The following is a 26,859-nucleotide window of genomic DNA, read 5'->3' as shown; positions in this document are numbered from 1 at the left end:
GGCTTCTTTCCTCAAGCCAAACAATAATCACGTTGTCAAGATGAATGGGGTTATTTTAAGTTGGTCCGACAAGGTTAAGTACTTGGGACTAATTTATGATAAAAAACTTATTTTCAGAGAGCACATTGAGAGTATACAAGCCAAGTGCATCAAATATACGAGATGTTTATATCCTCTCATTAACAGGAATTCTAAACTTTTGATTTAAAAACAAATTTTTAGACCAGCAATGCTTTATGCTGTACCGATCTGGTCAAGTTGCTGTTCAACAAGGAAGAAAACGCTACAAAGGGTTCAAAATAAAATTCTGAAAATGATTTTGAAGCGTCCTCCTTGGTTTGGTACACTCGAATTACATAGACTTACTGGTGTTGAACCATTAGAAGCTATGTAAAATAAAATTATTAACAATTTTCGACAAAAATCGTTGCAATCCTCAATTGCTACGATAAGCTCTCTTTATAGCCAATAAGTTAGCAATTAAATTAGTTGTAAGTTTACTTCCCCTTTTCTGACAAGTAGGTTTAAATCCCTACGAATGATAAGTCCTAATTGCGAAAGCAAACAAATCCTAACAATTAAAATTACAAATTTCTAACAGTGTTGAGAAGTCACCATTTGTGATTGGACACACATACTCATTACTTACTAATATTTATCATAAATACTTAAGCTACTAACAAATCCCCCCTTAAAAAAAAAAAAACTTTAAAAGCTTACGGAAGCAAAAGAACACCGAGATAATCTCTACTCAGATATTTCGGTGTATCTACATAACTCTAGAATTAATTAAGCAAATGGAACCAAATTTTGAATGTAAGGATTTTAGGGTACATGACATGTTTCAATTTGTCACCCCTCCTTACTCTTGAAGGGGGGAGGTTCCTACACGAATAAAACACATGTTCTAATATATTTTTTTTTTCAGAAAACTTAAAACGATCGAGATGTTACACAGAGGCCAGAAATTTACTACGCATAGGTACCATTTTAAAAATCCAAGATGGCGACTTCTGCTCTCTGGAAAAACAACCCAAAATTGCCGAATGCCACCCAATATGGGTATTGGGAGCCAAAAATTGACATCAGATGCCATTTTGAATCTTTTCAAGACTACCATATTCATTTTAAGTTATTTTTTTGTGTAAGGTAAAAGTAAATAACATAAACATCAAAATAGTCTATCGTAGTATTAAGGTCTATATTTCACAGAATTCTTGAAGAGGAGTAGCTTGTTTCGAACTTATCATTTGCGATCACTCTCGAATGCAACAATGCATTCGGTGTAACAAACAGCTTCATGTAGTACGTCAAACTTGCGGCATTGCACGCAAACTTTCATGGCGTTATATTTTATACTTATGAACATCAAGAATCGGTTTTCGCCATTGAAATAGAGAAACAACATAAAAAAACTTTAATCATGATAGAGTGCACTTGCAATGCTGGCGGCGATAAACAAAGATGTCGACGATTTGAATTTTATCTTTTAAAACGAAATTCGTGGAAATTAACATATTGTAAATCAGTAGGCTGTGAGAATAATCACGAAAAAGCAACCAACTATCCAACGGATCATGCTTGGAAACCTGAACTAATTCCTATATTCATCTCAGTACCTATATTCATCTCATCACGCCGTTTTGATCAATTTATCGTCAAATTTTACCATATTTTCAACGTAAAACTTTCAGCCACTTGAGAAAATTGAGAAGCAAATAGATTTACGTTTGAAAATTTGTAGAAATTTGACGGTAAATTGGACAAATGAGAGAAATAAGATGAATATAGGTGCACCAAGCTGTTGAGATGAACAATGGAGCGATTACCCTATTAAGACAAGATTTGACGTAAAGCATCTAAAACAAATTTATGGCGAGCAACGATTTGCCTTTAAGTTTGAACAGATCCAATATCCGATTCGTCATGTATTTGCAGACTACATACTTATAAACAAATCCCAAAGTCATCTTCCAGTATGTTGAATCAATTGAGAATTACCATTCCTTCAACGTTCGGAATTATTGAAATAAAGGGAAAAAATGAGCGTTACTAAATTTGTTTAACAACTTGCTGAAACGTTCTTGAGTTAGTCAGCAAACACCACAAAGAAATAATCTGCATAAAACGCTAGCCGACTGTAGTCAGAAGTAAAACTTAAATGGCACATTTCCAAATTATTTAAAATTCAAAGTTACCAACGGTTATTATTATTAATATTATTTTCGTTTGAGGCAAAACAACTTTTCTGGGTCCAGCTGGTACAGAATAAATCTATTAAGTCACTAGCAAGTAAGTATTAGGTGTCATATATCTTAAAATAATAAGTACAACCGCTCGTGCCACCTGGAGTAATCGTTGTGAACTATAGAGCTACAAATACAAAATAACAAGCTTTCCACCACAGTCCATAAACACCTCAGTAGTAAATGACAGATCAAATGAAAACAAGGTTTCATGTGGAACTGTCAAAATCATCCCAGTTTCCTTCAAACACCAAAATAAAGAACATGCGCAGAACTCCCCTGTTTCAGTTCAATGGATTTCCCGTATACCAGAATTCACTCAAACCACAAACGATGTGAAAACATTCGCTATTCGGCTATGCTAATCCCGTCTAATCGTAACAAAACTCCCTCCGAACGAACTCTCAAATCTTTTCTCAGGAGTTGCAATGATATGTTGAAGCAAAAACATTTCGTTAACCACACGACTCTCACGGTATTTGGAAGCTATGCACCAATGAGTAACAGTATTTATCATCCCCCGAAGCATAACTTCAACGAACTACAACCCTGCGACAGCATACATACATTACAAACAAGGAGCACCAAACCCGTAGAGTAAGCACGAAAACTGGAGAGAGCAACTGTCGGAAAAGCTCAAAACACCTTCTCAGCAGCACACGCACACACATTCGCAGTGTGAAGGAAAAACCAAATATGTGACGATGAAAGTTTTATTTCTATCAATTGAAAAAACGGAAGGCAGCAGCAAAAATACCTTTTATTCAGTAAATAATTCGAATTCTAGTGAAAAGTTTTCGCTTCTAAGACTGCTATATCACATTACAACATGACGCAGTATTAAGTATTGAAAAGTGTTGCAAATGAGTGAAACAGCTTAAGAAAAGCAGTGATTTTCCTTGGCACTCTAAATGTACTTCAAGGGAATCCTTTTTGAAAGATTTTTTTTCGTTTCTTTGCTGCTGAATACCCTTCACTCGGCGGAGTCCGTCCTCGCATGGAAAACTTAGATCTCCGGCCGTCCGTGGTTCTGTTATAGTCTAAATAAGAAACAGCAAATTGGCAAGGGCAGATTCCAGTGTAAAATATCGAAGAAAATCTCTGCATTTTTTCCCAACCCCGTCAGGAGGATGGAAATTCCACCAGTTAGTTATTCGTCATCCAATTTGAAGACGGAACATCAGCAATGGTGAAAAGCTTCTGCTGTCACACTTAGATAAAAGAAACGTTTTATAGCTACGTATGTTGTGAAGCTAAAAGTATGTAGTTAACATCAATAGTGAAGTGCTTAGAAATCTTTTTTTTTTTCTACAATAAAGACGAAGGTGTAACATTAAACGGAGAAGAGAAAATGAATGTGGAAATATCAAGTGGTTAATAGCGTTCTGCAGTGAAACAAGATTTTTTTTAGAATATTTCCATCTGCTAATCGATATTTCTAATCGTGTTCGACACACGTACTTATTGTTGATGCTAATTTCAACAATCTTTTGTTATTTAATCGAGGAATACAAGACAAACGAGAGCAAATGTTTTCGAGCAGCTGTCTGAGGAAAACAATATGAGGGCGTTATTAATGGCACCCCGGGCTTCATTTCTATAGAAAATAAGGAAATGTCTTCTATGGAGGACTGCTCAGAGTACGCAAATTCTAACCATCCACAACAACAACATCATCGACATGGCCATCATCATCAACAACAACAACAACAAATCCACCATCATCAACAGCAACAGCACAATCAGGCTAAGCTATCAGCTGTCTTATCGTCCAGCACGCTGCCGCATCACCAGGGTCAAGGACAGCTCCTGCAATCAGGAGGTCCCAGTGGAAGTAGCAGTACGCTCACTCGGGGAAGTCGTCGATCGTCCTATGGACCCAGTCATTATCAACAGCAGCTGGTGCCACAGGCTGTAAACTATCACGATGGTCTGAGTATGGCGGATAATATTTCCGTGGGGGGCGGCAGTATAATTAGCAACCATTCTGGCCAACGCTATGTACCCGATCTTCACTATGGAACGCTTAGTAACCGGATAATTCACAGTGAACGATACGTCATCGACGATAGCAGCTGTCTACAGCCTCCGTCGCCAGCGCCCAGTAATGACCACTACGTGATGGGAATGCCATCACCGTCACCCTCAGCACATCACTATCCCGAGCGCCATTACACCTTACAGCAGCGAACGATGAGCCCCTCAAATAGCAGGTAACGGAGATTATTTTTACATCATATATCATTTATACCTATGTTTCGAATGACAGTATTTTGGAGCCATCTGTTCATCGAACTTAGCATGAATTGAAAATCGCGTTTCTATTTTCCTCCAAAATTATAAATTACCTGACCACTTTGTGAGGTATAGGTCACTAAGATGCATAGACATAATAACAAAAATTGACCTGCATTCTTCTGAAAACGAAAGAGCATTTTTATTAGCAAGTTTTTTGATTGAATTTACTTACTAAAACTATCAATTATAAAACGGTTTACACATACAATAGAGCTACCAGTACTGAAGTGAGCCTGATACGTTACATGCATATTATTTTTCACTTTAAGTTTTGTTTTTTGATTTTTTTTCCTATGTTAAGATTTTTATCGATTTATTTTGTACACAAGATACAATATCGATTCTATTTTTGCATGCCATAAACACAATCAAATTTGATTGGTAATAATAATTATTGGAAGAACTTTTTTGAAACTGTTTTATTCTAAGACTTGTATCCGCAATGGGATACCCAAAAAATGTAATAAAACCTTCGCAAAGTATAATTCTTCTCACATGGCTATTTATATTTTAAAGTTATGAATAACTTTGCGATACGGGAGTAAAATTCACGGGTTCAAACATCATTTTTCTCCATTGATGTGAAAATCTCGTACTTTGCGCTTCACTTCATTCATTAGGTTTTGTACAGTCTCCTCGGTGATCTTGCTAGCAGCTCTGGAGAAAATGTTTGTTAACTAGATTCCAATAACTTTCGATTAAACGTAGCGGCACAATATTGACATTTTTGGCTTTGTAACACTTCATCACGATATTAGCATAGTGACATAATGCCAAATCAGGCCAAAACGATGGATTAACATCATGAGTTTGTAGGACTTCAAACCAGAACGCTTTTTTGATTTCTGAACGAATCCTGGTGCCATTCCACTTTTCGATCCATAGTCCGGATAGAGAGGTTTGGTTTCCTCTCAAAAATCTTCTTCACCTTCTGTCCATAGAGCTATCCACACAACCAATATTTTGGTCACATCATTTGATCTTGAACTAGTCTTCACCCACAAATCGAGTGTCTTCATCTACGCTCCGTCCGACTCTCTGCTGAGCATTATCTTTACTGGTCACTCCACAGGCATTCGTGTCACGTGGCCAGCCCACTGTAGCCTGCTGTATTTCATAAACACTGACAATATCTGCGTACCTCGTGGTTCACCTCATTAATGTTAGTCCTGTTAGCATCTGCTGTCTGTTTATTTACTGCGTGGCCGCACCGTTTTCGCGTTACAAAAGAGCCAACTACCAAGATTCATCGATTAGTTCAAAAGTCGTACCTACCACTACTCGACGAACTTCCTCGCTCTCTACCAGCCACTATGTGCTCAATTTTGGTTAGGAACGAGTTAGGAGTTAGGAGGAATCAGCTAAATCGGCTTTGTTGGGAAACCTTGTTCAAACATAATTTGTTGTGCTAAACTTTATCGTACACCACCTTGAAGTCTAAAAACCTAAATTAATCCACCTAGCGGTCAGACTCAGCCTTTCTCATTCAAACTTATTATTTATAAAAATAGATTTACATGAATGCTTAAATCCAATAAAGGTATATTCACTCTTTGGGTTCTAAAATATTGATGTTGTAATTGAAGTATAAAATATGAAATTTGACGTAATGTTAGTGCTTAAGAAATAGCGAAATTAAAGAAATGACTCTCAATTTCGAACAATTTAATCACGAGCGATACCGGGAACGTTCAGATAGTACGATACCACATTTAAATTATGTTGAAGCCACATATATCGATCGAAGCAGGTATAGTTTTGAATAGTATTTGAATTTCTTTTCTTTCCAAAACTTTTAAACAGCATATCAAATTGTTATGAAGTGGTTATTTGTAAGTTTGAGAAATGACTCGTTTGTATGACACTAGTTATTTTCAAATAAGTCGTGCAATACTTGAGATAATAGACTTTCGTTGTTTTACAAATTAAAACATCACGGTTGCTTGAGTTTGATTACAATCAAATGAGAAGGTAACGTATAGGGCAGCCAAACTTTGAAACCACATGTTCAATCATAATTCATCAGTTAACCCGTTCATCTGATATCAATATTGTTCAAATCGGTTGTGTAGTTTCTAAGATAATGAAGTTTCGTGATTTTCACATTTCGATACATTACAGACGAAGTCCGATTACAGCAAAATTCAATAGGGTGTGATGAAGCAGCTAGACCTTTCATTTGATACTAATTCTGTGGAAATCGGGTCAGCCATCTCTGAGAAAAGTGAGTGAGTCCAAGTAGTCTTCGAAATATGTTTCTTTTCATAGCTGGATTTCACATTTTTAAACATTACAGGCAAAGTAATAATCCGATTGCAAAATGAATCAATAGGGTCTTATGGGGCAACAAGACCTTCTATTTTACCATTGATTTTTTGAAAATCGGTCCAGTCATCTCTGAGAAACATGAGTGAGATTAAAAAGTCTCCAGAACGCGTTTCTTTCCATAACTTCTGAACCACATGTTTAATCTCCATTAAATGCAAAAGTTAAGGGTTTTTTAGGTAGCCCGTTCATTTGAAACTAATTTTGTACAAATCGGTTGTATAGTTTCTGAGATATTGATGTTTCGTGATTTTTACATTTTGATACATAACCTCTAAACTAGAAATCAGATTACAATAAAATTCAATAGGGTCTTAAAGGGCAACTAGACCTTTCATTTGCAATTAATTTCATTGAAATCGGTTTAGCCATCTCTGAGAAAATCGAGTGAGATCGCGAGAGCGTTACACACACATGCAGAAAATGCTCAGTTCGTCGAACTGAGTCGAGTGATTAACGACATTCGGCCCTTTTGAGCACTTTTATACCTTTAGTTTTTGCAGTGATTGCTATACCTTTCTAGGAGAAAGGCAAAAGGTGAAATGATAGAAATGACTTTTAATTTCAACTTCAATCCCGAGCAAGGCCGCAAACTTTGAAATAGTACAATATCGAATTTAAATGATGTTGAGGCCACATATTTTGATCGCAGCTATAGTTTTAAACAGTCTGCGGGTTAAGTTTCTTTATATTTATAACTTTCAAACCACATGTTTAAACTTTATGAAATTTATTGTTTAGGGGTTTAAAAGCCCATTAATTTGAATACAACTATGTTTATAGCTTCTGAGATATAAGAGCGTTTTCCACATTCTGACACAGCGCCAAAACCAAAAGTTTGATTACAATAAAATTCAATAGCAACCATAGCGGCAAATAGACCCTTCATTTGACACCAAGATAGAAAGAATCGGTCAGACCATTTCTGAGAAATGTGAGTGCGAAAAAAAAGTGCACATACACACGTACACACCCACACAAAATATATACACCTATGCATGCATATATGCAGGAAATGCTCGATTCGTCGAACTGAGTCGAGTAGTATATGACATTCGGCCATTTGGCTCACTTTTCTACCTTTTAAGTAGCCAGTGATCGTTAGGAGAAAGTCAATATGTTTACTTTCATCAAATGATTTCACATTTTTATGAACAACGGACAAAGTTACAATCCGATTACAATGAAATTCAATAGCAACCTATCGGGCAACTAGAGCTTTCATTTGACACTAATTTTGTGAAAATCGGTTCAGCCATCTCTGAGAAAAATGAGTGAGTTTAAACAACCTCAGGATAACTTTCCTTTACATAACTTTTGAACCACATGTTCAATCATTACGAAATTTAAAAGTTAAGGGTTTTGGAGACAGCCCGATCATTTGAAACCAGTTTTATTGAAATCGGTTATGTGGTTTCTGAGATATTGATGTTTCGTGATTTTTAAATTTTGATACATAACCTCTAAACTCTAAACTAAAAATCCATCTCTGAGGAAAAAGAGTGAGAAAAAAAAGTTGCACATACACACACACACACACACATACATACAGAAAATGCTCAGTTCGTCGAAAAGGGGCGAGTGGTATATGACATTCGGCCTTGGGACCACTTTTATACCTTTGGTTTTTCCAGTGATTGCTATACTGCCGCTACCCGCATAACTGTCCCATACTGATTTTGGTCACTCTTGAGTTATCATCGAGAATCGACCTAGTAGTTATCATACTTTCTGGAAAAAATTAAAAATGATACTTTTGTATGGAAAAACATGGAAAAAATACCAAGTTGTTTTTGTCCCATATTGAAAGTACCCGCATTACAGTCCCACTGCATAGTGGTACAAACTGCAAACATATAATTTTGCTCCAGATTAGTGTATATCGGATTATTTTTGGCACATAGAAGTATGTCATTTAATTGACTAGACTAATGTTGTTTTTCTGTAGTACAATCTATGTTGCCAATGATACTGCCGGTTGCTGGTTGAATTTATATGTGATGGGACAAAATATGCGAGTACTTTTGAAATGTACACGCATATTTTGTCCCATTTTGTCTTTTTTTTTTCAAGTTATATAACATAAAACCAAATCCATCCATGGTTTTTTGTTCTCAACAATAAACTTATGGTGCCATGAAACTGTTATGGTCATTGGTTCTGGATGTAATTGCTTGAAATCCGAAAATTCACGGATAATATTAAATCGCCGTTTTCTCAACATGTTGTTTTTCATTATGGGACAGTTATCCAGGTACCGGCAGTATACCTCTCTAGGAGAAAGGCAAAAATGGGTCTGCAAGTTTACTTCTCTTGGTCCACTGTAGGTCCTTTAAGCTTATCGCACCGGTACTCTCTGACTAAGGCTTTTTCCAACGGTCTTGATCGACGGAACATTATATGGTAGAGAAATTTGTAAACAGAATTGAGGAGTTTTATGCCTCGATAAATGCTGCAGTTGAATTGGTGAAACGTGTAGACTGGGTAGAACAGTTAATCTAACCAGTTCACAGTTTATATTCGGTTCACACCCTCAATACTAACCTATGGATTGCATTCAACAGCCGCTTGCTTCCGACTTTAAAAATTCAGAGCTGGTAGATCATATTTTTCAGATGCTTTGCGGCTTTTCAACTCCTTACAACTTTCTTGACTTCGTCCAAGGTCGGCGGAACACCAACATCCTCTTCGATTTTACTCCTACTCAGCAACCTTCCGAGTATAGTTGGCAGTTATACTTTCCGATTTTTTTACGCTGGCCAACCAGATGCCTTTCAGAAAGCGAAAATTTCATCTATATCATATTTTATATTTTATATTTTCTCAAGAGACAAGAGTTTTGTTACTCAAGTCCACCAATAATCACGTCATCAAGAATCAATAATCACGTTGTGGACCTATATTGGTCCGATCAATTCAAATACTAAGAACTAGTTTTTAGTTTAAATTTGACATTCCACGAGCTCATAGCAAGTTTATAATCGAGGTACAACATGTTATTAAATGTTCTTAGTCTTTTATCAATCGGAATGCTGAACTTTGTCTTAAGAATAAATTTTTAATTCAAAAACAAAAATTCAACCCAACACTGTTCTGAACAGCTTCCATCTGATCCTCTGATAGTGATGAAATGTAACCATTTGTGGCAGAACAAACAATAAAAGTATCTGAATGAATCTTAGTAAAGCTATAAATAAATATTTTTTTGAAAAATGACAAGTTAAATCATGTAATTATTGCGGAAATGTTTAATTCTTGTTGTATGGTTTTAAGAACCTTACTTACCTTACTTACCTTATCAATCTGACGACAGTGGCAGCTCAGTCTGTACCAAGAAATTGTCGCCATGTTGCTCGGTTCTGGGCTGTGTTCCGCCATTTTCCCAGGCGACTCCCGCAAGTCTACTTCGATCTGGTCGAGTAATCGTGCACGCTGCGCTCCTCTTTTTCTGGTGCTGATAGGGTTGTTGAAGAGAAGCATCGAGTTGTCGTTTGGCATCCTTACGACCTGACCGCAATGGGGTTTCTCCAAGCTTTGCCATTCTCCTCCGTCTGTCCGCACTCCACCGCAGAAAGTCCGTTCCGAAACCCCAAGGACGCTCAAGTTCTGCACGAGAAGGGTTGTTATCTCGATTCCATTGAAAACTACCGGTCTGATCAGGGTTGGGTACAGCATCAACTTCGTGCGTCATCGCACTAGATTCAATCGAAGTGTCTTCTAGAGTGCAAAAAAGGCTAGATTTCCAGCCTGGCTGCGTCACTTGATCTCTTCGCAGGTGTTATTTTCGGTGGTCACCAGTGACATCAAATACATGAACTCGTCGTCCACTTTAAGCTCATCACCGTCTACAGAGACATTTTCTACTTTAGGAGACTGAACCCCTGCGACCATTAATAGGAGATCTGTTGTAATAAGCTCAGCCTTACTACAGGTGATTCAATTCGGTGCATAACTGTCCAATTTTAATTTGCACAAGTATCCCAGACAGGAATCACACTTCGATGAAAGCAGAGGTACCCAAATCGTGCTCCGTGGACCACTTTATGTTCCGCAAAGTGCCTTGCAACTGCTTAGCAGCGTTTTTGACAAAAATAAAAACCAATCGCAACAAACAGATTATGTCAGTTTTCCACGTTTTAAACTCGGCGAAACACTTTTTTAAAACAAAATATTTGGCGAAAAACTATCATTTTTGAACTAATGAGGGGAACTCCTGTGAAAGTCTCTGTTTACGGCAAGACGCCGTCCTTACCAGTTGTTAACCAATCCGTTCGTAAACCATTTAAGTGTACTCAGCAGCAACTCCGGCAACTGACAACCACTGAATGTTCAGCCAGATCTTCCTCGAAGAGCTCAACTTGTTTACTTGTTAACACTTGTCTGTGCCGACCTCATAGGTACCGCATATCGTCTGAGAAATGCCATGCAATGCTCCGAATAAGACGCAGTTATACGCCGCCCAACATGGAAAATTTACGATTACGATACGACCTAAATTCCCACTATGTTTTCAACCCGATCTTCACTAAGGTTACTTGTATTCCAGTTAGTAAAGTGACAGCCTTATCAAAACTTGCTAACGAACCTGCATTTTTTTAATCCATTTACTCATTTGTTAAATATGCAGGTGCTCCACCAAATATTTTGGCTTAAAAAGTGCTCCGCCGAGCAATAGGTCTGGGAACCATTGTGTTAAATTATAATATCTAAGAAGGCCTTTCGTTCCACACGTGTTTTATTTACTAATACCCGGCATTCGCAAAGTTGCTGTTCCGAAGTTTTGTTCTCAAGTCTGCAGAAGCGACACCTCTTGCCATCAAGTATGTCTGGCTTTTTCAGATAGTACTTGCTCGAATAGTAACCAGTGAGAAGTCCCGTTAACGTACATAGGTTTTTTATTGAGCCCAAGTAATGCCGTAAGCCAGATATATCATTCCAATTTTCTCTTATGACCATCCTCTCCCACTCATCAAGTTCCGTTTTTAAGGTTTTTGATGAGACGCCACAGGAAGTTCAGGGACCCATAGAAATTTCAGAAGCTACAGAGACTTAAGTTGGGAAGTTTGTGCAGTTCTTCTAGGAGCCTCTAGATTGCATTTATTTCGAATTCGTCTGGTTCCAGCTTTCAGTCGGGCGATGGGTTTCTCTGCCAGCGAAAAGTTACGTGTTATGAAGCAACACTTATCCCCGAAGGCCAGAAGCTAAACATACGTTGTGAAAATCGTGCACTCGTGTCAATGCTCACTCTCCGGGTCACACCCTCGAGGGCGATGTTGGACAGCAAACAGGAGAGTTCATCGCTTTGTCTAATTCCTCTGCGAAATTCAAAACGGCTCTAGAGTATCCCCGAAATATGCACATAGCCCATCACTCGCGTCATGGTGGTCTTGATCAATGGCATCAGTTTCTCCAGGAATCCGCTGTCGTGCATCAGCATTTGCCATAGCCGCCGTGAAGTCAATGAAGATGAGATGTGTGGGTACGCTATATTCGCAACATTTCTGTAAGATATGTTGGTTAGAGAAGATCTGAGGTAACGTTGTGCAGCTTGATACTAACTTTTTTTTGCTGAGCAGTGAAGAACAGTCCCCGGAAGGCCCCGGAAGCTACTGGATTCTACTGGATCATCATCCATGATGAGACAAAGAGACTTCGTCAGCATCTGGGTGTGCAGTTTTCGGTCCCGTGATTTTCTTACCGTGATTTGTCGTTCGTTGCGATTTGGAGCCTTCTATACATTGTATGTATGCAGTTCCTCCCGGTTCTTGGCTCTCTGAACTGACTCCTTGGATCTCTGAAAAACTTGGAGAGATTCAACTTTTTGGCCACATCCCCGACCGAATATTGGGACTCCGCATAAACGCTTTCACAACACGCTTGTAATCCTGATCACTAATAGAATATCTGTTCTGACCGCATTTCTCCTTCCGTTAGATGCTCAGAATTTTATAGTAACATTTAATTACATTTAATCAAAACATTCACCGTTGACTGCACGATTTCGAATTGTTTTCCGATGCTCCGATGAGATGATGAACGATGTTCGGGTGACAGCATTTTTTCGATTTTCAAAAAACTGACAGCTATAAAAATGCAATGTAACCAGAGTAATGAGTGTACTCCAAACTACTTCTACCCAGGCATGGGGAAACCACAGCACTCCAAAGCGCATGTGGCTCATCTGCTAACAAACACACCACGCAGGGCATTTCGTATTACCCTTCTTCGCGAGCTCAAGACAAAACACTGGAGAGCCATTCGTGAGCACGCCAACCGAGGGTTTTTAACTTCGGCACATGAGGCAACCGAGACCTTGCAGCATCGGGGAACACACAAGCATTAGTCGCCACGAAGAGATTGACAATGGAATAATAATGGATAGTTGGATGTTATTTCGTCTGAGAATCGTGTTTCTGTTGTTTTGGGCCCGCGAATGCTTGGCCTTCTTCTCCCTCGACAACCTGGTGATATCTCTACCCAGTTCCGGTTTTTCTCATTCACTGCTGCCTCGCATTCCTTGTAGTATAATTATTTCTATCGATCGGTGACTCCACTCCTAGTGTCATCGTTCCCATGCAAATCAGAATCATAATAAAAAATTAAATTGGGATTATTTGTTGCACTAACAAAATTCCGAATTTTCAAGAAACATCTTTTGTTACAACGATGAAGTTGTGAAAATACAAGCAACAAATAAAGTTGCATCGTTGTTTCAGAAAACTTTACATCAACAACGATGTTGGGTTTGTTGTTGAACCGTGTAAACGGCATTTGAAAACCTAACCTTCACTGGATAGATCCAGAAGCGGAGCATATAAGTTGCCAACGTGATGCTTGCGAGATACACAAAACAAACACAAAATAATACTTCTTAAAGTTGCGTCATGTTCACAAGCTGTGTAGGGGTACTGGGGGTAAGCCCGGCCCCCTAAGGAAAATGATTCATTAGTAGCACTTGATGGCCAATATCGTTATATTTCTTTCACAGAATAATTGCCCAGATTGTTTTCTACAAGATATGAAGGTTTTCAGTACTTTCAAACAAGGAATAGTGAAGTTTTGAAACTAAGATAAAAACGACGTTTAACAATCAGTGCGGGTGAAACCGGCACCCTTTGGGGGTAACACCGGCACCTAAGTTTGTTCATGAATTAACTCAAATTAACTAAACCAATTTGAATTCGGAAACCGCCGAACGAGAGATCTTACATTCCTGTATGTTACTGTTGAATTTGGTTGTTGTCGGTTAGCTGGTTCTGGGCAGATTGCCGGAACAAGTTCCGGTGAACATTATGTATAAACAAAGAAAGAATTTGATACTCGGCAAGCCTATCATGTGGCACTTTAAATCATATTATAAACTAGTTTCGTTGAAGCCTGGATCACATTGACCACACCGGAGCATATTTCAAATACCACCGGGAAAGCCGTCAGTTTTGTGACTTGATTCAGTACATTTGACACCCCCAATAACCCTTGGAATCATTCATAAATCACAGAAGAGCTTTAGTGCATGGTTCTAAGTCGATTAATTAATTTATTTATCAGCGAGACATCGGTAATAGGTGAGAAATATGTGTCAGTAACATCCAACTAGCCTCAGACCATGTCGAGCTTACCCCACTCACTAGGTGACGGTGTTACCCCGACAGCACACATTTTTTTAAAAAGACTATTTCTACAAATTTATCGCTTCGATTTACCTCAGATCGAATTCCAGTGATTGCTAACAATACAGGCAATAAATTGTAGAGCAACGAAAATTTATTTTAGTCCTTTGAAATAAATGAAAGCTTAAGTTCCACTCGCGAAAAATTACATCCTTTTATGCATCAGCTGCAGTAGCGTATGTTTTGTTTATTATTTTAACGTTTGACGTTTCACGGTGGCTTCGATGTGTCTTAAAATGTCTAAAATATTAAATACCAACACTTCACATATTCCAAAACACAGTTAATTAGCGTTTTCTATTAAAATTCTAGGGGTGACGGACTTACCCTCAGTGCCGGGCTTACCCCCAGTACCCCTAACAGCAACTTTTGCTCGATTGTTCGTCTTATACTTGTTTTTGAGATGAGGTTATATATCTCGCCAAACATGTGAAAAGGGCCCATGTGCCATATGTAAACAAGCCAAATTTTCTCGTTTTTTGCTCAATACAAGCGAAATCTGCTCTTACCAATAAGATTTATTGATAAAAGAATTTACTCTTAATCAAACAATCTTATTTGTACGAGTAGATTAAGCTTGTATTCATTGAAAAACGTGAAATTGTGGCTTGTTTACATATGGCACTTGGCCCTTTTCACATGTTCAGCAAGATATTGCGTTGTGACTTTTTGCTGAGGTTCTTACTGATGCCCATGTCTCCACATCGCAAAGCGATCAATTTACATAAGGAAATTATGCTGTAATGATAACCCATGTTCTTTATAGCGCTTGTTGCAAATTTTATTGTCTTTACAATGTAAGAGAGGAAAATGTTACCCCGTTGTAACTTTTAAAATGTTAAATAAAGTTATTAACGGTGTAACTATCGAATGACCTTTTTTTTCACTGCATCATAACCTCTGATACTAGGATTAGAAGTCATCCATTAACCATTTTCACAATTTGGGAGAAAAATTTGGGTCTCTAAAACGAAATGAGGTGCCTATGATTTAGAGAAAATGAATTAGCAAAATAAAAAACTGAGCATGATCATGAGCATGATTAGAAAAGCAAAACTAAAAACTGAACAATAAACTTGCAAGAATTTCTACATCTAACGACATAAATAGTAGAAACGTGAAAATTTAATTGAAATTGACAACTGGAGTTGAGCCCTCATCAAGTTTTTGAAAATCCAAAGATCAGTTGCTATACAGACAATCTTTTGTTTACCACGACGTCATGTAATTGCTGTTTTGCTGTTTCGTCCAAGTTGGTGAAATTTGACAAAGCAACATTTACCATTATTTATTTATTTATTTGGCATTCCGTCATGACATAGCCTGATAAACAAAGTTTCTCCAATTCATTGTATCCCTATTTCTTGCAATCAGCCGGTGCAAACAGATGGCCAACTTTTCCGGGCCAATCTTAAAAAGCTCCGCTCCGAGGCCATCGTTCCCGGCCGATTTATTGTTTTTCAGCTGCTTGATGGCATCCTTCTACATTTGTTGTTTCTCCGCCGCCATGGTCTCCTGCCTGGGCGCCATTCAGGTGTTCGTCGAAGTGCTGCTTCCACATTTCGGTCACCTCACGATCGTCCGTCAGAATACTACCATCTTTATCTCGGCACATTTCGGCTCGCGGCACCAAGCCTCTGCGGGATGCGTTGAGCTTCTGATAAAACTTTCGCGTTTCCTGAGAATGATGCAGCTGTTCCAGCTCTGCAAACTCCTCCTCCTCCAGGCGGCGCTTTCTCTCCCGGAAGATTTGGGTTCGCTGCATCTTCTTCTGTTTATGTCTTTCCACGTTCTGACGAGTGGCACTGCGCATCTTCGCCGCCCGCGCAGCGTTCTCTTCATCCATCTCCCTCCCACATTCGTCGTCGAACCACTCTTTTCGTTGGGTTCGTCCCACATGACGTTCTCCACTACGCTGTTGATGGCTGTTCTGATGGTGTTCCAACAGTCCTCGATAGGAGCTTCCTCCAGCTGGTCCTCTTCCGGCAGCGCAGCTTCGAGCGAATGCGCGTAATTGTCGGCGACGATAGGCTGCTTCAGTCGCGCGAGCTCTAACCGAGGCGGACGTCGGTACCGAATGTTGTTAACAACGGAGAGTTTTGGGCACATCTTAACCATCACCAGGTAGTGGTCCGAGTCGACGTTAGTGCTCTATAGGATCTGACGTCGATGATGTCTGAGAAGTGCCGACAGTCAAACAGAACGTGGTCGATCTGTGTTTCTGTCTGATTTGGTGACTTCCAGGTGTACTTGTGTAGGAGGTTGTGCTGGAAGTAGGAACTACGCACGGCCATGTTCTTGGAGGCGCCAAAGTCGATGAGTCTTAGGCCCATTTCGTTGGTCAGCTGGTGCGCGCTAAGCCTTCCAATCACCGGTTTGTATTCCTCCTCCTGGCTGACCTGAGCGTGGAGATCCCCGATGACGATCTTGATATTATGTTTTGGGCAGCGGTCGTACTAACGCTCCAACTGCGCGTAGAATTCATCTTTGTCCTCTTCGGTGCGGTGCTGATGTTGAAGAAACGGCCCTTGATTCTCAACCTGCAAATTTGAGGACTGATTGGCCACCACCCAATCACCCGTTAACGCATCTCGCCATCACTATAAAAGCTGTCCCCAGCTCATGCGTGCTGACGCAGCTCTGGTAGATGGCATTCCCATCCCGAAACGTACGTACCATTGAGCCCTTCCAGCACACCTCCTGCAGCGCTACGACGTCGAATCTACGGGATTACATTACTTCGGAAAGCACTCGTGTGCTCCCTTGGAAATTGAGAGACCGGCAGTTCCACGTCCCTAGTTTCCAATCGTTAGTCCGTTTTCGTCGCATGGGTCTGTGCCGATTGTTCCAGTCCGAATTTCTTTGTTCCTCGTTCTTTACTTGTGAGTGTTTTATGGCGGCTTCTTGTAGGGCCTGCGCACCAACCCCCTGTCTCGCGGGATGACCATCGTGCACAACACTGTTTAGTGTCCCGCGTTGGCACGAGGACGGTAATCGGCCGCTCCTAACCTGAAGTACAGACGCCGTTTTGAGCCGCTCCTAACATGGAGGACAGACGCTCGGAAACTCAAAAGAGTCAGCATAAGACCAAGTTCCCACCGGGGTTGGTTACTCGATCTTCCCTTGGTTACTCGTATCCCAGCTGGCACCGCGTGGAGGTCGGGATAAGAGTGGCTGGATGAGAGGCTAAGGACCACATGTGGGGTCTATTTTATTCCTATAGGCGCACTTGGCCCCGATGGTACACATTATCCAGCCGTTCAGCAAGCCCACAACATCTACCATACTGTTATCAAATTCCATGCATATGTTCATTAGGGTGGGGAATTGTTATATGAAAAAAACGAAACTTGATAGCAGAAGGTCAGAACCAAGTTTATTTGTTCTTTTAAGGGCCCCTAACAATTCTAAATTTATCGGAAGTCGATTGGTTTTGGCTCCGGCGCATTGCATTTCAAATTTATATGGAGATTTGTATCTAAAAACCAACTTTTTTCATTTTCCATTCTAAAGAGCTCAAAATGGCTCAAACCAACGGTTTCATGACTTCAAATGGTAGGTTTTTAGATGCCTAACAACTTGGCCGAAGACACTAAAGAGCTAGGGTGTCCCAAAAAAATACTAGATCTGTCCAAAGTTGAGTATGTCGAAATTTATGTTGCAAATCATTTTTTCTGCCAACACTGCCAGTGTACCGGCGTCAGTCAGATTTCCATCAGAAGTGACCTCAGAAACACGTTGTAGATTCTACCTACGCCTAGAATGTTGACCTAAATTTGTTTGCTTGATCCAGCTGAGTGTATTAACTCGTTACGACAGGTTACTTCTGATGGAAATCCTGCTGACACCGGTACATTGGTAATGTTGGCAGAAAACAAGATTTTCTACATTTAAATCGACATACTCAACTTTGAACAGCTATAGCTCTTCAGTGTCTTCGGCAAAGTTGTTAGGCATCTAAAATACTATACTTTAACATAATGTAGTGCATTATTAGAGTATTATTGAGCTCTCTAGAAAGGTAAATGCAAAAAAGTAGGTTTCCCCATATAAATTTCCATACAAATTTGAAATCCAATTCGCCAAGCGGAGACAAAACCAATCGACTTCCGATAAGTTTAGAGCTGTTTATAAGGCTGTTCAATAAGAATCTGTACACTGCCGAAATGCGGTCATGCCTTTGGAAAAAAAAATCGGCCTAAGTGCTCACCTCAGTTCTCTTAGTCCTACCACTTTAATGTCATGCTATGGTAATAACGTTTATTCAGATTAAACCTTTCCCTGCGAGAAGAAATAAGGTTTTGCCTAGAAAAATTACCTCGTATTACTCAGCACTTACTTACTTACTTACTTACTTAGATGGCCGTACGTCCCAAGACATGGCCTGCATAACGTGGCTCCGCCAATTCACTCGATCCATGGCTGCCTGCCTCCAGTTCCGCGGGCACCCGGTACTTTGCAGATCGTGCTCCATCTGGTCCACCCATCTCGCTCGTTGCGCCCCTCGCCTTCTCGTTCCCGCCGGATTTGCGACCGTAGTTTTTTCTGGAGGCTATAGTAGGCACAACTTCCACTGATAATACGTCTCCTTATCTCCCGGCTGGTATCGTTGTTCTCAGTTACCAGAGAGCCAAGGTACACAAACTCGTCGACCACCTCGAACTCATCCCCGTCGATTGTTACTGTATTGCCTTGGCGTGCCCTGTCGTGCTCGGACCCACCTGCAAGCGTATACTTAGTTTTTGACATATTAATCTTCAGTCCGATCCTATCTGCTTCACGTTTCAGTCGGGTAGACTGGTCTGTCACCGTCTTAAATTTTCTGCCGACAATATCCACGTCATCCACAAAGCAAATAAATTGACCTGATCTGTTGAAAATCGTGCCCCGCATGTCAAACCCCGCTCGTCTCATAACACCCTCTAGCGTGACGTTAAACAATAAGCAGGAGAGACCATCACCTTGTCGGAGCCCCCTGTGAGACTCGAATGGGTCCGACGTTCCACCCGAAATTCTCACACAACACTTCACATCCTCCATCGTAGCCTTAATCAGTCTTGTCAGCTTCCCCGGGAAGCCGTTTTCGTCGAGAATTTTCAATAGCTCTTGTCGGTTTATTGTATCGTATGCAGCTTTAAAATCGACGAAAAGATGGTGTGTAAGGACTCTAAACTCACGGCACTTTTGGAAGATCTGCCGCAGTGTAAAGATTTGGTCAGTCGTAGACCATCCTTCCATGAAGCCGGCCTGGTAGCTTCCAACAAACCTGCTGGCTAATGGTGACAGACGTTGGAAGATGACCTGGGAAAACACTTTGTAAGCAGCATTCAGGACTGTGATCGCTCGATAGTTCTCGCAGTCTAGTTTGTCGCCCTTTTTGTATATGGGGCAGATAACCCCTTCTTTCCACTCCTCCGGTAGCTGTTATGTTTCCCAGATCTCGACGATCAGCCGATGCAGCGAGCTAGGCAGTTTGTCGGGGCCCATCTTAATAAGCTCAGCTCTGATGCCGTCTTTTCCGGCCGCTTTGTTGTTCTTGAGCTGCCGGATCGCATCTTTACTCGCTTATTGTTTCATCTTACTTCGCTTATTGTTGGGGGCATATCTTCGTCGTTCGTTGCACCGACCACGTCTTCTCCGCTCCTGTTGTGGTCTCCTGCTTGCACGCCATTCAGGTGTTCATCGTAGTGCTGCTTCCACCTTTCGATCACCTCACGATCATCCGTCAAAATGCCTCCGTTCTTATCCCTACACATTTCGGCTCGTGGGACAAAGCTTCTGCGGGATGCATTGAGTTTTTGGTAGAACTTTCGTGTTTCGTGTGTGCGGTGCAGCTGCTCGAGTTCTTCACATTCCTCCTCTTCCTGGCGACGCTTTTTTTCCTTGAAGAGTTGGATTTGCTGCCTCCGTTTCAGTCTATATCGCTCCACATTCTGACGGGTGGCTCTACGCAGCATTGTTGCCCGCGCTGCGTTCTTCTCGTCGAAAATCTGCTGACATTCTTCGTCAAACCACTCGTTACGTCGATTTGGTTGCACGTGTCCCAGGAATTCCTCCGCAGCACTGCTGATAGCTGTTTTCACGGCATTCCAGCGATCCCCTAGAGGGGCTTCTTCGAGCTCTCCCTCTTCTGGCAGTGCAGCTTCGAGCGATGACGCGTACTGTGTTGCGATGTCGTGTTGCTTCAGTCGCGCGAGATTATACCGTGGCGGGCGACGGTACCGTATGTTATTCACAACGGGTAGTTTTTGGCGTATCTTAACCATCGCTAGGTAGAGATCCGAATCGATGTTAGCGCCTCGATGTGATCTGACATCGATAATGTCCGAGAAGTGCCAACCATCTATTAAAACGTGGTCGATTTGTGTTTCTGTTCTATTCGGTGATCTCCAGGTGAGTCTATGGTGGAGGCTATGCTGGAAGAAGGTGCTACGTATGGCCATGTTTTCGAAGGTGGCAAAGTCGATTAGTCTGAGGCCATTCCGTATTACTCTATTATCAATTATATGCAAAATTGGGTCGAACTGTATTGCATATTGGTAATCAATCGGTGCTAGAAACGTATTTTACAGTTGCATCGTTCGAAATTTCAAGATTTTTTGTTAATCTTTAATTGATGTTGAAATGCGATGTCAAATGGCATCACCCACGCGGAACGGTTAATAAGAAATTGAGTTGTCTAGGTGGTCATAACGATTTTTCAACCATATTCTCTTTTCAGATATCGCCACAGTTTGACCGAAAATTATCGTGATATTTCGCCACAATGCGAACGGTTTATTCCACCTCCAGCACACTTCATTAGTGCCACAAATCCCCTTGCTGCCTCGGATAGCTATGGATATCTGAATTCCAATGTACACACCCCAGTCAAACGCTATGTTCCCACTCCACCACCGCAAGAGCCGACGTACCAACCGCAGACGCAGCTAATGGCCACCATACTTACGCAAACCGCAGTTGCCACATCACAGCAAAGGGGAAATCACCTAACCAATACTTTACCATATCGCTTCCGAGTCAAATCATGCCCGAACGAGCAGACCATTTCAACTCCTCAGAGTTTTGATACATCCGATCATTACGCCACACCACCACGTGTTCGTCCGCAAAAATGTGCATCATCCTTAACCGCCAGCTGTTCAGTTCCAAATTCTGCTCTTTCGTCTCAAACGCTTGGCGCTGGACGTCAGTCGGGCCAAAGCACCGAATATCTTCTAGCACGTACCCCGAGTGCAGATTTTCTCGACCAACCATCGTGCCGTGTTGCAACACCGGTCAGTGTCATGAGTGAACCGAATGGTACTGCATCTTGTTTGCATTGTAATACCTTACGCAGAACAACTGGAGTTCATCAAACTACGCAAACTAGTGGTCCTATCAGTCCACAGCCTCTGTCACTATCTTCAGCGACAGAATCGACCGGTCGCAACTCGCCATTGAGTCCAACATCGTTGTCAACACCCATGACTACAGCACCATCTTCAAATAGCTTACAACATCCACCACACAACATGCACCAGCAACTACAGCAGCACCTGCAACAATCGGCCCAGTCTCCATCAGCTACGCTAACGGCAACGCAATCACAACCGCAAATAGCAATCGAACACTACAGTGCACATGAGTCGAGCGACATTTCGACAATTCCAAGGAATCAAGCCAAACTACCCCAACCACAGTCACAGCAGCTATCCGCGAACTCATCTGAGCAGAGCATCATGACCAGTAGTAACAGTAGATCGATATTGGTTCAATATCAGCAGCAGAACATTTTACAACAACCACCCGCACCACAACAACCAATGCAACCACCGCCAGCAGTACAATCTGTACCACCGCAACAATTGATCCCACAGCAAGTTCCACAAATGCAATTACAATCTGCGCAATCAGCATCGCCGCCACTAGTGTCGGCTTCACCTGCATCAGTATCGCTTCCGGGACCATCTATGTCAGCACAACATTCGCCACCAGTTAGCGAATCACCTGCTTCTACATTGCAGCGCAATGCACAACTCATCTTTCGCCCTTCCGCTCCCAGCATTTCCCGAAAACAACGCGTCAAAGAATACATGAAACATGAAACAGCGAAATTCTTCGGAGTAGACGACCTTAACGAAGAATACGAACGTCATAAATGGGAAGATCGACAGAAACGTTTCGCGTACCGGCGGTTTGGTCAGCTGAAGGATGAATACGATTTTCCGCTTCGAAACAACAATGCAAACAACAATGCAGCCGAAGAGAATGCTGCTCCCATCGACAGACCGGATATACTGCCAGCGCAAAGCCAGGATGAGCGAGATACGGAACAAAGCCGACGACAGCGAGCAAACCCTCGTCATACTTACGATGCTGCTTCGGATACGTTCATCTTCAAAGCTGAACGAAAACCTTCGGTGCCGACAGTGATCTGGAATGGTATGTCATTTCTGGTGCACAGTATCACGAGAAAGCGGTTGCGAAAACAGAAACAATGGTCACGTAGCTTTGCCCCGGCACATGTTGAACTCACTGGCGATGATAATGAGCTTTGTGATGGACTACAACCAATACAGGATGACGAAACGTTTTTCGATGCACCTGTTCAACCAACTGCCCAGCAGCCAAACCAGGGACAGATTGTTGACAATTCTCGACAGCTTTTCGTATCCGAAAATGATCGAGGACTGGGAGCGACTACCGACAGTGGAATAATCAATGGATGGCGTACCAGGTCTTCCGAACTCCATCTGCAGGCACGAGAAGGTGCCAACGGTACACTTGGTCAACGAATTTCTTCACATATTTTGGATGGAGTACTAGATAACTCAATGAGGCCAATAGCAAATAAAATTAAACTTCTTAGACCAAACCTGTTGGATGACCGCTATGATTACAGACCGTTTTTTACATACTGGATCAATACGGTACAAGTGCTCGTGCTCGTTATTTCCCTAATCTGTTACGGCTTCGGTCCGATTGGAATCGGTATGGAGTACAAGACGGCTCAGGTGCTGGTTACTAGCTTGAGTTTACAACAGGTAAATATACTATCGACAACCCCTGAACTAATGATTAAGAAAATAAGTCTAATTATAGGTTCATCATCAAGAAACTCGTAATGTGTGGATAGGGCTGAAGAACATCGATATTGTACATCTAGGTGCGAAGTACGGTGCCTGTATGCGCCGTGACTCCCGAATATCGGAGGTTATTACGAAAACGCGCAAACAAGAACGAGAGACGGCTTGCTGTATTCGTAACGACGATTCTGGGTGTGTCCAAAGCTCTCAAGCGGATTGTTCGATGCGCGGGCTCTGGCCAACGGTAGGTAGAAAAGCGTTCTGCCCTTTAACTATTCACGAACAGAAAAATCTACTTCTAGAAGACAATTGCAACTTGGAAAAAATGGTCACCGGGTGAATCCGGCCCAGGGGGGCGCATTTCTGGCAGTGTTTGTGGTCTTGATCCAAAGTACTGCGATGCTCCTGCTTCCATCGCACCACACGAATGGCCGGACGACATCACAAAATGGCCGATTTGTCGTAAAAACAACCAATTCTCTCAGCGATTCCGGTTTAAGGATCATACTGCCGAGCATATGATTTGCGAGGTGATAGGTCATCCCTGCTGTATCGGAATCTATGGCGAGTGCCGCATCACTACACGAGAATATTGTGATTTCGTCAACGGGTACTTCCATGAAGAGGCATCTCTTTGCTCGCAGGTATGAATCGGTTGATCTATTGTAGTAAGTTTGACTATTCACAATTTTGTTGACTTCTTCAGATTTCTTGTTTGAACGACGTTTGCGGCATGTTTCCGTTCATAGCAAACAATTATCCGGATCAGTTTTACCGTCTCTTCACGTCGCTTTGTCTACACGCAGGCATCATACATCTAGTAATCACAGTTGCCTTTCAGCATATGCTGATGTCAGATTTAGAGCGACTCATTGGGCCATTGCGAATGGCGATCCTCTACATTGGATCCGGAATCGCCGGGAACCTGACGAGTGCAATCTTTGTGCCGTACAAGGCTGAAGTATGTAACCGTGGCTTGCCAAGCCAGGCTTTTCTTCTAATTCTCATTTTTCTCTTCACAGGTCGGTCCACTGCCATCATTAGCTGGAGTGCTGTCATCGTTGATGGTACAGCTGATACTGTGTCACTGGAAAAGCTTGAAGAAACCACACGTAGCTATGATTAAATTACTTATCATCGGGTTTACATTATTCGGGTTAGGAACACTGCCATGGCAGCAAAACTTCACCGGGCTGATAGCCGGTTTACTCTTCGGTATCGGATTGACGTTGGCATTCGTGCCGTTCGTTAGTGTAACGAAACACAATAGAAAGAGCAAGGTATGACCTTTCCTTCTAGCGTTTGACTTTCTTAACTAACTTTAATTCCCGATTTTGCAGTTGAACCTAATTTGGACATGCGTGGTTGTACAGCTGATCGTATACGCCCTGATGTTTATCATTTTTTACGTCTTTCCAACGCTGTTCTCTTCCTTGAACTTCATCGATGGAAACCAACTGTCGGACCACAATTCCGTACACAGCTATCATGACCATTATAATTTGTACGAAGGCTACCAAAATTACAATCCAGGGATTGGGAATGGTCACGGCCACGGCCATGGCAGCGGAGGCGGTATAATCAATAGCGGAAATCATATTGTTACAACGTACAACGTGAACAACAACTTCAAATCGCCAACTAGCCACGGTGGCGGAATCCTGTACAATCATCACGACTACGGTGGAGGAGGTGGTGGTGGCATCAGCATGTCCGGTGGTATCAATAAGATTAGTAGTAGCAACAATAATAAAAAAAATCTGTTAAAAGGTATAAGTATGTGTGAAAAGGGACAATGTGTCCAACGTCAGCCGCGTAGCGCCGACACGAATGCATGACGTCGATGTTTCCTACTGTTCACATCGCTGGAGTTACTTTTCGTATTGTTTGTCCTGCTGGCCTTGTATGACGTCAATGATTTTCAGGTCGTTTATCAGTTTATCATGTGATACAACAAACAACATAGTGACAATGTAATTTAAATTTTTATATCTCTCTTTCCATCAAAAATGTGATCACGAACCGTATCTTAGTTGAAACAATTAGTTCAAAAGCATTCTATTAACAACGTAAGCATATATATTCGTATCTCTTTACAATTAAATGATCAAAATATTGAAAAAAATTAACAACAAAACGATATGATATATAGCACTGACACGCCTAGTTACGTTTACGTTTCCTTATTCTTAAGTCACCCGTTTTCCCTAACTTTACTCAAGAGTTACATTGAATATATAGTAAATATTAATATAGACACAAGCTAGCAGAAGAATTAAGAATGCAGGCGAATAAAGTGGATTGAAAGAAAAGAATTCATAGAATTGCCCTCAGTTAGTTCGGATAGCTATTCCTCTATGATATTACAAAATGATATTGTATAAACTTCAGTAACAAAATAAAACAAAACCGGAAAACAGAAACATTTGATTTGTAAGATGAGAATACCGGAGAAATGATAACACTGAGTCAAGGAAGAACTGTAAGCAAATTCTAATAAAACCTCTATTTCAATTTAACCAGCCGTTTCAATTATTCTTCTGAAGCATTTTACAAGAGTGGTGTTCACGACAATTTATCGAAATTTTAGAGAATCTAGGTAGGATTATCAGTTTTCTTACCAATTCTATGTGGAATTACACAAATATTCTGTTTCTGGATAATATTAGCACAGAATTTGGCTCAAGATCGACCCTTGAGTTGTCACAGTTACAAACACCAAGCTTTGGTGTAACACTTGCTGTACGTATAAGTCGTCTTCAGTCCACTCGAGCTATGACTGCACTCCACCGAAGATGGTACGCAACACCGAAGAGACCACCACGAGCATAACCCAGGTCTTGAAACCGCAGAGGACTACCGATTTGATCAATGTCTTGTAGGTGATCAACTTGGTGGGTCACTGCACAGCCAACATTTTCATACGTATAATAATGTTTCGATTCCAATATCCGCACTCATATATATCATACAAACTCGCATTTGATGCACAAAAACAGCATATGCGTACTATATTGGAGGCGATATACGTACTGAGGAATAATGGTATGCAATTTAATGATATACGTATTTATATACGATAACTTCCGATAGAATGTGATTTGTTTTACACTTTAGTACAATTCTAAGCCTACAATCGTCAAGATGTTGAAGATGCCGGAACGGGCATAACCGGCGTCCACAAAGTGCCGCACGATGTCCGTTTTTGACGCGGCGGGGCACCGTTCTTTAAACGCGCATACCTCTAAACGG

General features: G+C 41.2%; 1 protein-coding gene across 1 annotated transcript; it reads left to right on the top strand.

Annotated features, from left to right (window-relative positions):
- The first annotated feature begins 2,904 nt into the window (after positions 1 to 2,904).
- On the top strand, positions 2,905 to 26,126 carry LOC129729716 (inactive rhomboid protein 1-like). Its single transcript, XM_055688477.1, has 7 exons — positions 2,905 to 4,459; positions 21,261 to 23,565; positions 23,624 to 23,851; positions 23,910 to 24,251; positions 24,314 to 24,568; positions 24,630 to 24,887; positions 24,948 to 26,126. The coding sequence occupies exons 1-7, from the start codon at positions 3,861 to 3,863 to the stop codon at positions 25,443 to 25,445; spliced, it is 4,485 nt and encodes a 1,494-aa protein (XP_055544452.1). The 5' UTR covers positions 2,905 to 3,860; the 3' UTR covers positions 25,446 to 26,126.
- Positions 26,127 to 26,859: the final 733 nt, after the last annotated feature.

This window comes from Wyeomyia smithii, chromosome 3 (assembly GCF_029784165.1).
Source record: "Wyeomyia smithii strain HCP4-BCI-WySm-NY-G18 chromosome 3, ASM2978416v1, whole genome shotgun sequence".
NCBI lineage: Eukaryota > Metazoa > Arthropoda > Insecta > Diptera > Culicidae > Wyeomyia > Wyeomyia smithii.
The sequence above is the reverse complement of the archived record's forward strand: the minus strand, read 5'-3'. Positions and strand labels throughout refer to the sequence as shown.